The sequence below is a fragment of the Hetaerina americana genome, unplaced genomic scaffold (genome assembly GCF_022747635.1).
Source record: "Hetaerina americana unplaced genomic scaffold, ioHetAmer1.1.p SCAF_11, whole genome shotgun sequence".
NCBI lineage: Eukaryota > Metazoa > Arthropoda > Insecta > Odonata > Calopterygidae > Hetaerina > Hetaerina americana.
The window spans coordinates 8,808,423-8,823,615 of NW_027286181.1; the positions used below are offsets into that span (position 1 = coordinate 8,808,423).

General features: G+C 35.5%; 1 protein-coding gene across 6 annotated transcripts in view; it reads right to left on the reverse strand.

Annotated features, from left to right (window-relative positions):
- MICU1 (Mitochondrial calcium uptake 1) overlaps positions 1 to 15,193 on the reverse strand; it is a 125,240-nt gene that overhangs the window by 102,160 nt on the left and 7,887 nt on the right. For 3 of the 6 annotated variants that reach the window (XM_071599368.1, XM_071599366.1, XM_071599362.1), the window contains exons 3-5: positions 11,911 to 12,073; positions 4,046 to 4,083; positions 3,387 to 3,398 (exon numbers count right to left, since the gene is read on the reverse strand). In XM_071599368.1, the coding sequence (XP_071455469.1) occupies positions 3,387 to 3,398; positions 4,046 to 4,083; positions 11,911 to 12,073 (213 nt within the window). Of the gene's footprint in view, positions 1 to 3,386; positions 3,399 to 4,045; positions 4,084 to 4,506; positions 4,670 to 11,910; positions 12,074 to 15,193 lie in introns of all 6 variants that reach the window. The other 3 variants (XM_071599363.1, XM_071599365.1, XM_071599364.1) reach the window with 3 other exon arrangements.

Here is a 15,193-nt window from a genome sequence, read left to right on the forward strand (position 1 = left end):
AACATATTTCATACAGCAACCCTTATTTTCCCCTATCCAAGAGCACATTACGAAGCATATCCTTTCATCACTGATATAGTATTATCAAAGACTTGTATCCTAACTATCTTTTCCATACTCTCACCTGACTACTTCACCAGTTTGTAATAGATGCAAAAAAAAGGGAACATTTAGAGTAGTGCAATCACTACTTTCATTATGCAAACTAACCCATTAAATAACAGATGATGATAAATATTATGATAACATGACCCCAAAAAGCACCCTCCTTCCATTTATTTTAAAGGTAACTTCTTTCTAGTGAGTTACATCTAATGTGGTTGAAGACTTTTTCCTCCACATTTCTGCATGATTTACCTGATTTCTTCTTCTTCTTGTCTAACCCAGACACAATAACTGAGGATTTAAACTCTCTATGCAAGAAAATAAGACTATCTGGAGGAATCTAGCATTGTCTTTTTTCATAGCAAATTTACTTGGATTGGGATTTATATTTGAAGATGTGCTCATTCATGCAAAGCTTTCAGTGAGCTATTAAAAACTGCCCCTTCACAGGGAAAGCAATCATCCACGGTGCTTCTAGCTACAATCCATTAACAGTCTAGTGCCTTTATGGCGCTACACAGCACCAACTTGGTGAAGTCGGTGCTATCACCTGCCACTGATCTGCAATTATATACTTACAGCCATGAAAATATCATTAGGATGAGCCAACTCACCCCACCCACCCATCTGGATAGGAATGATATTGGATGCTCCTTAATTGCTTCCATGCACAAGTAATTAAACAAAATTTAAATTAATTCAAAGAGGAACTGACTAAAAAAGCATGCCCAAATTATCACTATTCCATTTCCTACATTTCTGTGATTATGCTGATTACACATTATCATGGATTGTCAATAAATATGTTATTCCATTCCCAGATATATGCATACACAAAAACGTACGGCCTAGCATGATACTTGAATATTAACAAATTATATCGCCAGCCTTAAAAGAAAATCTACACCAGGCACCAATCCCATGAAATTAAAAATGCGTACTTACAAACAATATTGAAATACTCCCGCATTATTCACTATAAATTACATTAATATAAATATGAATGGCCTTAAATGTACAATTCACGTTCGGTTCAGAAACATCCAAATAAGGTGTAACAGCTTCAAGGTACAACAAAACCTTCACATTTTCACTAATATGTTAAAAACACCATGGTCACTATCACCTCAAAAAGAATTATGTGAAATAATAAAAAAAAGTCAGGAAATACACATGTGTACATATGACATTGATCAATGCCAATTACTATCCATAAAAACGTATACTAAATACAAAACAGAAATACGATTTGTAAGTTCCAATATTTACTTGTCCCTAATCAAGTTCTAGTTCCAGGTCTCAAGACCAGTGTTGAGGCTATTTGAACTCATCCATGGTGGGTTTGGAGCAGAACAAAAAGCATAATATCCCGATGGAATGATGCTAAATGATTTAACAATGTAAATTAACTGAACTTTCAATTTCAGCAGACATTGGTGAGAGCACAACAGATGACGAATGTAATTCCATTAATACACAGCTGAAATATCAAAATATGATGATTAAATTGAAGACAAAATTGTCTCCATTACAATGGTTATTAGTAAAATCAAAAACACAGGTAATGAATCTTAAATCGAAGAGTTTGGATGTCAGTGCATATAACAGCCAGAAGCTACAAATCCGATCAATGCGCCTTATATCCTTATATATTTTTCCTTTCTCACATGACAAATTGAATTAATGAACCCTATGATATGTCTAAAATACAAAAATTACATTTCTGCCAATGATGAAATGGATGATTTCTTCTGATGAGTAATGAATCCTACCCGAACAATATATTTTTTTAAATTTTGCTTTAAAGATGGTTCTTTCTTGTAATTCAACAGCTTGAAAAGATGTCTTATCAATTATGTTCATCCAGCAGACTGTGAATGACAATATATGATGAATTAATCTCAAAAGTACACCTCTAAATTGACTTTTAAAACAAAACAAAAGTGCTTTTCCATGGATGGAACTCACTACTAAAGAGTACGTACTGTTTTCATGAATCCACCATCTAATAAACTTTGAAGAGTATTTTTTAATCAAATTATGCTACCACATTCAGACTTTAACTTATCCCATCCAACCTTCAATTTCCCACCACCTGATTGATACCTATCACATAATCATTGTTATCAATAAAAAGGTTCATTCAGATATGCAATTTGACCACATTTTGTGCACATTACATACAACCTACTTTCAGCATGTAGTGATTAATCAATGCAAGGAAATGCATAAGGCATGTTTTGTATTTGGCTAAAAGTAATTATTGCATGATTTGTGATTTCAATATCACCCACTTTGCCATGTGATCCACTAAACTACAAAACAGACCTACCATCCCGAGATAGAGACGTGCAATTGACGGAACCTACCATCACCACCCAACGAAGGTTTCAATAGCATATTTCATCTTTTTTTACTTCACTCCACTTCTATGATTTCATCATATGAGATATTAAATAATGTGAAAATTATTTACTTCTGGCCCTTTCTGCCCAAATGACATTCCGTTCCTCCTTTTTCTTTCCCATCTACTCCCTGGAACCCAGTCTTTCCATCTACTTCAACCCTAGCCCAGTCCATCCACCATTTCATTCTTCTACCACTGCAGAATTCACAAATACTCTCAAATTATACCTCATCAACCGCACCAAAATTCCCACATCAACAGCAAAAAAAAAAAAAAACATTCAAAATACTTAAGCCTACAACTCAATAATTCAACCAGTGGAACATTTCCAGTGAATTACTAATTTCTTCTTTATTCCCTAGTTCCTCCCTCAAACCACTTCCTCCTTTCCTGTCTCCCATTCCCTTCCTCCACAACAGATGGCCATCAAATTCTCACATGGTTTAACATTCATACAATTTTCATATTTCGTAGAAAGTATGTTTTGTAATATGTAAATGATGCATGAAAAATCAGAAAAAAATACTTTTTTCACTGCACAGTTTTTTAAATAAAAAATTATACTAATGAAATCGACTTTGGTTCCAGTTATAAGAGAGCTGGAGGAACCTAAAACTGGGCCAGCCCATCCCTTACAAAAAATAACTGTAGCAGAAAAGAATGAAAAGGTGAAGGGGAAGATATAGGGGAACTTTCCCGGTTAGTAATAAGTGAAGACATTAGGTGCATTGTCAAGCAAGAGGCATAGCTTGAGAAAGGGTTACATAACATTCACTTTAAAGCACTCTTCTAGGAAGAGAGAAAAATCATGCACAAAAAGAAATAGGAAATAGAAGAGAGAGAGAGAGAAAGAATGGTGAGTTGCTGTAAATACCTCGGCGTGGTTCTGCAAACAGAGAATGAAAAGAAAAAATAAATATGGCAGTTAGAATAACTTCTCATAGTAATTTAAATAGTTGGGAGGGGGAAGTTGGCAAAATAAAATCAGTGAGAGAGTATAGAGTTAAGACAGGAGACAGAGAGTGGGAGGGGTTGAAACACCAAAAAAAGTTAGCAAAATTTAAATGAAAACACTCCCAGATGCATTATTTTTTTAATATAATTTCTTTTAAGTCATGATTGAGAATGGTGAATGCATTCTTAACTTCAATTTATTATACAAAATGCATTTAAAAGGATGGATGCATAAAGTGAATGATTTAAACCCATACAGATGAAACGATTTAGAGAGTATTATATTAATGATTTTTTACAATGATTAAATTTATTAAGAAGAGTGATTAACTCAGTCATTAATTTAGAAAAAAAAATCGGTGCATTATGTGAATTTCTTTTTTTCTTGGCTAAAATATTGGATGTTAAATTGATCACATTTTTAACAATTAATATATCATATGATTAGTGCTATCATCAAAATGCATAAAATATATACTATATTAGACTGTGCAAAGTGTTGATAGATTAACAGGATGACAATAGTCTTAAGCTACAAGCAGCAAATATCGGATAATTTATTAGTTGTTCTGTTCCTACCTTGGGGTCGTACCGCTTAAACTGGTCCAATCCAAGACCTGGAAGGAAAATGAGTCACCATTAGCCATGAGAGTGAAGTGACTTAGCAGATATTACACATCATATAGCGTTTACTTTTAATTAATCACACAATTTACCAACATGCTACATTTTGAAGTACAACAGTGAAGGAGCAATGCTAAAGTACATTATGCCACATGCCAATAGATGGACTAATTATAATAAGGTTTCATACATCTTGGAGGACAATTATGAGCATGAATATCTACATTTGGTTAGTCAAAATAAGAAAGCAATATTAATGCATGCAGCAAGGCAGCAAAGAAAATAGGCAATGTCAAACAATGTTCTGTGAGTTGAGAATTAGTTATCAGAAGCGCCCTATGCTCCTTTGAATGGTGCAAAATGGTGTTTGAGAAGGATTCCGAGGTCAAAGGAGGCAGGTGGGGTGAAGCTTTTACCCTCTGGCTGCTTCACACCAGGCGTCATGGATCTCAGAAAATCATCAGGGGTCATGTACACCTCATTCTCCCCATTATGGTGAACCACCATCAGGGTGGCAAAGTATCTAAACACCTTGTCCGGGGTTGAGTATTGTCGAATACGATTCTCGTACTCTGTTATCTATCAAAAGAAAGAAGACATGCAGTGAGGAATTCTACTCAAATGCTTCATTTACCACACAAAACAGTGGACAGGAAGAGAATGATTAGTGCTTTACTCCTCCACAGCAGAAAGAGGTTATTCTTCAAAGAGACACACACGCACACATACACACGCATGTTAGGGATATAAACAGCTCATAACGAACCAAATTAGGTGAACTTGAATAAAATAAAGACAACATAAACTAAGGATGCAGATCCCCCCCGACAGCATCACATGCCCTGTGAAAAACAACGGATTATGGGAATAAGAAAGTTTAGTAGAGAAATATTAATTTCACATCTGACTATTAAGCTAACACAATAACTTCAAAGTGATAACCAACGCATTGCAAATGTTTGTCCTATACTGCAAAAGTTGTAAAATCAAACCATAATACAATTGATTCTCTAACGTTTGTACACAGGGCTGAAGTAAAATCTTAGTCTTGGTCAGGTAATTTATGAAAGGTTAAGTTATTAACATGCAAAAAGACCAAAGAAAAACAAAACAAATCACACATTTTCCTGCAAATTAAGAGTGAGAAAAATCAAAACATTCCATGATATTAGCACAACAATGTTTGACATAAGGGTTAAATACCAACACCAGTTTCTCACTTGGAAAACAAATTAACACAGGCCAAAGATAACCTAGGGAGACAGTAATAGTTATACAAAGACTCAACTGAAATTTTAATTGATTTAACTATTTGACATTTGAATAGTCAAATAGTTGCCACATTATACATATACTTAAAGAGTGACCCATTATGAACTACGCGCATTCAATTTTTTGCAAATATCATGTAATTTGAAACTAAAAATCACTTTTTCTTCCAAAAAACTAGCAGTAAAAACTAACTTAATGAGCACCTTGCATAACCAGGACCTGATTTTTAAGCAAGCAAATTTAAAAAAGGCAACTCCTATAAAGGACTAATGCAAAAAATGAATTCAAACAATATAATCAATGATTTTTAATCAATTCATTCAATGATGACTTAAATGTGTACTTTTTGGTGGCTATAAAATAATATGTAATTTATGCTATTTACAGTTTTTAATACATAGATGAATTCAGGAGTTGCTAATCTTTTTGGAGAATAAATAAAAATGGTCTTAAAAAATATAAATAATGGTTTTGATTGAGTTATATCTTCACTGATGAAAGTATTTCTTCGCGTTTTGGTAAGTACATATGTATTCATTAAGTGAAGCAATTATCAGGGGTAAGCAAAGTTCTTTTACCTCAACGTTCAAAATCAGTGTGCTGGAAATGGACATATGATTACCTTCCAAGCATACTCATGCAAGACACCATTTGAAAATTGCAGTTTCAGGCTTGATATGGTGGAATTTGAACATAATAACACCCATACGATAACACTTTTCCATTAGATTTTGATTAATTACACTAATAATACATCAATATCTAGTGAAAAAGTGTTATCAATTGGCCATTATAAAGACATTATGTTGTACTGATATTATCCTTTCATTGGAATAAACTAATAACATTTTTTAATCAAGGGCATACACTATCTTTCATAATTCTATCAAATCTGGAAAACTACTAAGTTATCTCATTACTAGCCGTAACTGGGGTAGTACGTGCAGGGAAAAGAATGAATAGCTTGGGATCAAGCTGACGGCCATCGTAGTGGCTTCCCACCCAGAGGGTCCGGGTTCAACTCCCTTCGATAGTTTTTCAGTGGTACGAGGGCGGTTCAATAAGTATCCGTGTTTGATGACAAAGGGCGTTCCTGAGGGAAGTTTATGTTATCATCATGTGCTGCCATCTATCAAACAACGGTGAAACAAATTTTAGACTTATTTAAAGGTTAGTTTGGATTTGGCAGCCATTTGAGTAAGACGTGTTTCATGATTTTCGCTAAGATGGAAAAAGAACAGTATCGTTCGGTAATTCGCTTTTTGTTTTTGGATAGGAAGAAATGCAAGGAGATAAAAGCAAAGTTGGATGCTGTTTATGGGAACACTTTGCCATGTATGACCACAGCTGGATATTGGTTCAACGAATTTAAATGTGGGCGAACATCTGTTTTTGATGAGGAGCAACCAGGACACCCAGCAGACGTGGTTCCCGAGGAAATTATTCAAAAAGTCCACGCCATGATTCTCGTTGATTGACGAATGAAAGTGCGCAAAGTAGCAGAGGCCATGGGTGTGTCGACCAGAACGGCATTAGTATTTTACATAATAAGTTGGCGATGAAAAAATTGTTGGCCCGATGGGTGCCGCGATTGCTCATGGTGGACAACAAGCTGATCCGGCTGTCAACTTCGAAGCAGTGTCTACAGCAATTTAAGCGAGATCCAAAGGTGTTTTTGCGTTGAGTTATCACTGTTGATGAAACCTGGATTCATCATTACACACCAGACACTAATCAAAAATCAAAACAATGGATTTCTCCTGGTGAATCTGCTCCAAAGAAGGCGAAGATGGTCCAATCGGCCGGAAAGGTCATGGTGACGGTTTTTTGGGATGCAAATGGATTTTTTTAGAAAAAGGAAGAACGATCACTGGGAAATACTACAGTGAGTTATTGGACCGCTTTGACAAAAAATTGAAGGAGACACGGCCGCATTTGGCAAAAAAGGTGCTGTTTCACCACGATAACGCACCAGCACATCATCCAGAGTTGTCGCCACCAAACTGCATGAACTATGCCATAAATTGCTGTCGCACCCCCTGTATTCAACCATTCTGGCTCCCTGTAACTTTTTCTTATTCTCTAACATGAAGAAATGGCTTGCGGGAAAAAAATTAAGCCCAAACGAGGAAGTTATCTCCAAGACAGAGGCGTATTTTGGATAGTTTGACAAATCCTATTTGTTGGAGGGGTTAAAAAAATGGCCGGAGGGTTGGGAGAAGTGTATCTTTCTAAAAGGGGACTATGTTGGAAAATAAAAAAAATGTTTTTGAAAAAATGGTTTCTTCATTTCTAACATGGGTACTTGTTGAACCGCCCTTATATCTCGATCCCTACTTGAGGTGCTTTGTGGAGGGCACTTCGAGTGATTACGCCATCCATCGGATGGGATTTTAAGCTACGGACCCCTTGGCACCTTTCGATAAGAGGAGGCTAATGCTGACACCGAGTTTCTCCCTACCCTTCATCCTTTCCCATCCATCCCTAATGGCACAAATGATCTTAGCTGTCAGTCGCCTCCCATAAAAACTACCACTATGAGAAGCTCCTCACTCAAAAAGTTAACCTGTCAAGAAAAGGATGAGAGGCACACATTGACTACAGATGTGACAAATCCTCGGTAAGGTGAAAATAACAGTATTATAGCTGGGGCCATCACTTTTTCTCTTCTCCTTGATACTCAGTTTTCCAGGTATTTGGGACAAAAAAGATATTCAAATACCATAGCTTTCAGCTTATAAATCACAATATAAATAAGTGACATGAGTATACAAAATGAGAGTATACCTCATATCAGAATGCTTAAACTGGTAAAGAATTTTGGTAGACATTGTAAACAGACAGCTGTCGGATGAAATCAAACCTATACTACCTTGATCAAAAAGTTCCCGGAATAACCACCGTGTGGCGCTCCCATCGTTCCGATTTGAGTTCTGTTTTTCTTGTTAAATTGGTACATCTGTTGTTGATATTCCCTTTAAATCTTAGTGTCATAACTTGACATTTGCAAAAGTTACGGTCGGTTTTCGGTATGTCCATCAGTGCTTCCTGCGATTTTTCCATTACTTCCTCTCGGCTGCTAAAACGCGTTCCCCGTAATGGTTTTTTAACTTGATTGAACAGAAAGAAGTCACAGGGAGCCAAATCAGGTGAATTCGGTGGCTGTTGGATGGTATTTGTTGCATTTTTCGTCAAAAAATTACGAATAATGATAGCACTGTGCGACGGTGCGTTATCATGGTGCAAAATCCACGAGTTTTCTGCCCACATTTCTGGTCTCTTTCGGCGAATTGCTTCACGCAAACGTCTCATAACGCCCAAATAATACTCTTTGGTTACTGTCTGGTCTTCTGGCAAAAATTCATGATGCACTACACCGTTGCAATCCATGAAAACCGTCAGCATTGCCTTCTTTTTTGACTGAAAACGACGTGGTTTTTTTGGTCTCGGCTCATTTGGTGAACGCCATTCACTTGCCTGATGTCTGGATTGCGTGTCGTACTCATAAACCCACGTCTCGTCTCCATTAATGATCCTTTTGATGAATGTGGGATCGGATTCAGCCTCGCAAATCATGTCTTTTGCGACGTCAACACGGTCTCTTTTTTGCATGAAATTGAGGTCTTTTGGAACCAACTTTGCTGCTACACGACGGAAACCCAAATCATTAACCACAATGTCTTGGGCGGATCCATAGGCAATGTTCAAGTCCTCCGCTATTTCTCTGATGGTTAATTTGCGGTTATTGACCAACATTTCTTTTACTTTATCAATTTTTTCACCGACTTTCGATGTCGATGGTCTGCCACTGCGTTCATCATCTTCGATTGACTCACGACCACTTCTGAACCGCTCGTGCCACTGGTAAACGACCGTTTTTTTTAGAGAATCGTTGCCGAAACACTTTTCCAACATTTCCAACGTCCGTGCGCCACTAAATCCGTTTTTTACGCAAAATTTAATACAAGTTCGTTGTTGCAAATTTAAATCCATTTCTGAAATTGTAAAAAATCGCCAACACACACAGAGATAGATGTACTCTTGGCTACGTAACTTTTGCAAATGTCAAGTTATGACACTAAGATTTAAAGGGAATATCAACAACAGATGTACCAATTTAACAAAAAAAACAGAACTCAAATCGGAACGATGGGAGCGCCACACGGTGGTTATTCCGGGAACTTTTTGATCAAGGTAGTATTAGTACACATGAAACACCAACAAAACAATCATAAGTCATGCTAACTACATGCCCATATATATAATTTTGATATGCTTACAGTATGTAGATGAAAATTTGGCTGCTCAGATACAGTAAAAACAAATTTGATTAGTTCTTCAAATGTCTAAATCGAAAAGCCAATTCATATAATAAGTACAAGAAGACTACATAATAAGGTATACTTCCACTGCACTTTCTCAGGGTTCATCATGAGCATTGCTTGTGTGTTGACAACTTTTGCCAGCATTTCACGTCACTTAACCCGTAAGATGCTGGCTGGAATACTAGCAAAACTGTCAATACAGACAACACTTGAGATAATGTAGTCTTCACAATCTACACATCACTGAATCCTTCACAATACCTTTATAAATGCACAGTTTTCATTGCTTTAACAACTAATAATCATAACAGAATGGAGGTGAGTTAATCGAAAATCCACAACAAGGACTATATGTTGGCAACATCACCCAAGATAAATCAGTCATACCAGGGAAACCTTGACTCCCTCTTCAATAGCTGTGACATTGAGAGCAAAGGAACCAAGATGTTTCAGAGGAATTGTAGCAGTGAATACAAGTGGACCAATAAGATCACACTGGGCCCAAGCCTAAGTTGAAAAGAGAATGATTTGCACTTCATCTGAAGAAGCCATTTGGATTTACTGTCAAACTGTTTGATTGAAAACATAACATGTGGATGAAATCCCGAATTGAATTGTATTTCAAGAAAAATATGTGGAACTGTAGAAGGAAGAGTTTACTGTTCTGTTGGACGTCAGCTTGTTCTGTAAGGACAGGCAAATAATGTATGGTTGCATGATTGCTCATTCCTTGTCTAAACAAAACCTACCTTAAAGAGGATAATAACAATATGTATCAGTAAAAAGTTTCCTATAAGGTTTGCTCCCAATAAGACAGTGTTCTTCTGCATGATAAAATGTTGCTTGGTTTTTTACTCATATTGTTCGACCACATAAAATGTTGCTGCTGTCATTTAATATAACCACCTTTTTCACTACATACAGATGCATCACAAAATGTGGAAAATGCAAACAATGGGAAGATTATTTCCTTAAGGTAAATTAGATTGCATCACTGTGTAATCTCATTTTACCCATACAGGGTGCACTGCACACTTTATCCACTTGATAGGATCCTCATTACAACTTCCATTCAGATGAAGAGTCAAAGTGTGACTCACAACAGTAACCATGCCTATATTAACAAATTGAGCAGCTACAGGCGTGATGTGGTGGAAGTCGAACATAATGACTGATCGAAGCACTTTTCTACTTGATAAAATTTTTATTTTAAGACCGGGTTTTGATGTATGACATCACCAGATGATGATGTAATACATTGAAACACGGTCGCAAAATAAAAATTTTATCAAGTAGAAAAGTGCTTCGATCAGTTATTCACTATGCCTATGTTAATTTATAAATGAGACAAACCATGCAGCAGCACTACCGAGGGTACCATATTTTATTGGGAGCTTACCTTAAGGGGGGCCCAGTAATATCCTACAGAAAATATTAACTTTACACTTTATCAATCAGAAGAAAATTTTATACAGCAACGTGGACTGTACAAAAATAATAATAATGTAGATGACCATCCAGTGACCAGGCACTGATCAGTGATAGAAGCACCAAAATTCACAACACTTGAACATCATATTCAAATGTTGAAGCATGATCTTTCCGCATAAAGATAACTCTTAAATAAAAGTTGTTTTTGCAACCACAAAATACTTAAACTGGGATAATTTTACAAAATGCTTATTAAGTAATAATTTACTAATTGAAAGGGGGAATTCAAGTCAATGCGATGATTGTCAGTTCATACCAAGGGATTCTTTTACATCTCATTTCTTCTGGTTGACCTAAATACTATTTATCAATACGAAATTTGGTAGTTAATCTTAAAGACAAGTATTTTCCAAAAATATTAAAAAGCTATCACAAGGGTGAAATCTAAATTCAATGAATCCAAGGCATGATATCAATGCTAATACATCAACATTTTTCAGAGTTAAAGCATGATTTGCAAATTGTTAAAAGCACATAATTAAAAACTCTGAAAATCAACACATTGGGAAGGTTACTTTCAGGAGACTGGATCACACAGAACTTGTCTCAGCAGAACAACTCCCTGTTATTTCATAAGCCTGTTAGTGCACACATATAAAACAATTTTTTTTCATCAGGCAAAGCATGAGTAATTAAATAAAACTCCAGATTAGGGCCAACTTGAAGTGGATTATATCTGAAAAATACTAATGATTCCATAATTCAAAGGATTATGCTGTAGCTCTTCTTTACCATCTGGCTGCTTCATTCCAGGAGTAATTGCACGGAGAAAGTCGTCCGGAGTCATGAACACCTCGGTGAATCCTTGAACTGTGAGTATCTTCACTGTAGCAAAGTACCGGAATATCTTGTCAGGAGTTGAATAAGCACGAATGCGATTTTCATATTCAATTATCTGGAAAAGAGAAGCTTAAGACTGAAATAATATCACAGCATTTCTGAAGACAGCCAAAAAACCAACCTAGAGGCCCTTTCGGATGGGGAACTTCCTTTCATTTCCGGGCATCAAGGCATTACATATTTTCAGCCATTGAACAGGATATTAAATTCTAGCAAATCCAATAAATAAAAAGTTCCTTCTGAGGTAAAGAGAGATAAGACAAGAAGGAAAATAAAATTTTCACTTGCACAATAGGTATTTCTTCAAATTAAGTGTTTAAATTTAATTTTCAGGCAGCTTTTCTTGATCCAAGTCTCACAAATGCATGGGATCATATAAGATTTTAACATAAGCTTTTAGAAACATATGTATTTCCACTCAAATGTTATGTTTCCATAATTATAAACAAAGGAACTTTAAATTATAAAGTTATGGGAAAAAATAGCATCCAATTCAATACAAAAAACATTAGAAGATTAAAAAATTTGAACGTCCAATGTATTATAAATCATAAATACTATTATAACATAAATACTTTATCAGGATACAAGAGCTTATGCAGTAAACATTCTTGCAGCATCAAATGTGCACCAAATATGAATATTTATTATTATAAACCACCATTTATCATTTTATAAATTAATGGCAATTATCATACTATAGTTACGACAATAATATTTTATGACTTATCTCCTTCAGTTAAAAATGTTAAAAGATATTAATGATTTTAAATGTCTATACAAAATTATATTCTAAAGTGGATATATAGTGTTTTAAACTGTCAGAATAATTATCATCCTTTGAGAAATATTAACACTGAGCCAAATTACCCCCTTTTTTCATTAGGGAAAATGCCATTAATGTATATCTTCTACACAAGTTGTGTAGCAAATGTTGTGCAGGCTCAAATTGAAGCATTTATTACGGCACAATTCACACAGTTTAATGAAAAATCCAATTACCTAAATAATTAATTCTTTAAAGTTTGAATATATTAAGAAATCTTACTGAAAACACCAATAGGAATAGACTTGTAGCAGTATCTATTTCATATTACAACAGCTAAAAACTCCAATCATGCAGGTAAATGAAATGCAATGACCTTAATTCTTCCCTCGCAAATAATTCCAGAAAAATTACAAATAGTAGTATTTGTTGGAGAAAGGCACTAGCAGCAAAAAATACCACTACACAATCAAGGACATGTGATAGCATAAACATAAATCAGGAATAATTCACATGAAAAGATTGATGATGTTCAGAATTTCAGTTGAAGGTGGAGTAATAGGCTATTGAGGAAAATGAGAACATATGGAGATTTAATTAATTCTCACTTTTTAATCAGGTATTGAAAACAACTTTATAAAATTTTGCAAAATTTACCTTCTAGAGATGGGAACACTGATGCATGACAAAAAATTCACCCAAAATTACCTCAAGGAACTAGCGATTTTCCTGCATTGAAGGATATTGAACTGAATCACTGTAATTGGTGAACAACAGCACACTAAATTAAAGGCAATGAGTACCAAGAATTTTTACTAAATGCTACATAATAGGAGACTGTTCTTATATGAAAATAGGGTCTTTCCAACATTACATTATAAAATGATAATAAAGCATTATTAGGAAATCTACCGGTTAAGGTATGTTTTTGGATGGACACAGCTCCTAAATAAAAATTTTGTGACTCCAAAAAAAACACCAAATCCAGCAACCAACTCTACATCACTTCCTTCCTCCCTTCATCCTGTCCAACATCCCTATCCTGTTCCTGCCCTTTCCTTGTTTGCCTAACATTATCCGTTCTATTACAGTCTTCAACATCCCACTGCCGACCAATCCATTCTTCATCCATTTTTCCTACCTCCATAAGATTTCTCCCAACAAACCCCTCACCTCATCCACCATACCTAGTGCTTCCTCATTTGTTTTCTTCTCGGTCCATTTCACCTTCTCCATTCTTCTCCACACCCACATTTCAAAAGCCTCCAGTCTACGTCTATCCTCCTGCTTCAATGACCACGTTTCCGCAACGTACATAGCTACACTCCATATCAAAGTTTTTACAAGTCTTTTCTTGATATCCTTACCCAACGTCCCTTTCATCAACTTCCTCGTCCTTGTGAAAGCACCTTTGCCTAGTGCAATTCTTCTCCTTACATCCATACTACTTTGACCAAGTCAGTCCAAAACACTTCCAAGATACGTAAACTGCTCTACCTGCTCCAGTTTTTGCTACTGTGCTTCTAAAAAATCGCTAAAACTTTGTTTCATTAATATTGATTCTCATACGATATCTGTCACACTGAATTAATAAAGCATATTTTAAGCAAATTGAGTAGATTCAGGCATGATGTGGCAGAAGTCAAACATGATGAGTAACTGATCGTAGCACTTTTCCACTTTATTAAATTTATTTACAACCAGGTTTTGATGTATTACATCATCACGACCTGATGATGATGTAATACGTCGAAACCCAGCCGTAAATAAATTTTATCGAGAGGAAAAGTGCTACCATCAGTTATTCATTAAGCATATTTTGATTAACCACCTAGAACATTAGCATTTAAGTAACCAAGTTCTTGCAAGTATCAAAATGATTTTTCATACTCTACCCTCCTCATTTTGAAATCTTGAGGGGGTCATTTCTCTAATTATTCTTTCACTGATTTAATCATTTGCAGCGATTTTCCACATTTTCTATTAAAAAATATTTTAGAAGTAAAATGCTATTTTGATCTTATTTATAATCTTGCGCACGACTGCGAATGCCTGTAACATTTTATGTATAGTACTTTGTTATATTTTGTTCCTTCAAATCCAAAATTTTGGACTGTAAGAGGACACCTCGGTAGCTTAACTGTCTAAAGATTTCGGCCAGACATTGAGGGATCCGGCTTCGAATTCTGGTCAAGGCGAATGATATTTACAATCTGAAATTGTTGCATAGTAATATATAAATGTAGTTTCTCAATTTATGAAAGCTAAAAATTTTCCAATGCTCATTGAAGGGAAAACTCCATCAAATGTTCTGTGACATAGCATAACTTACTTACAATGGATATTGAGAACTTCCACAAAGGGAAACCTGAAACATTTAGTCTTTCCTGATAAAGAAGGATTTGATGT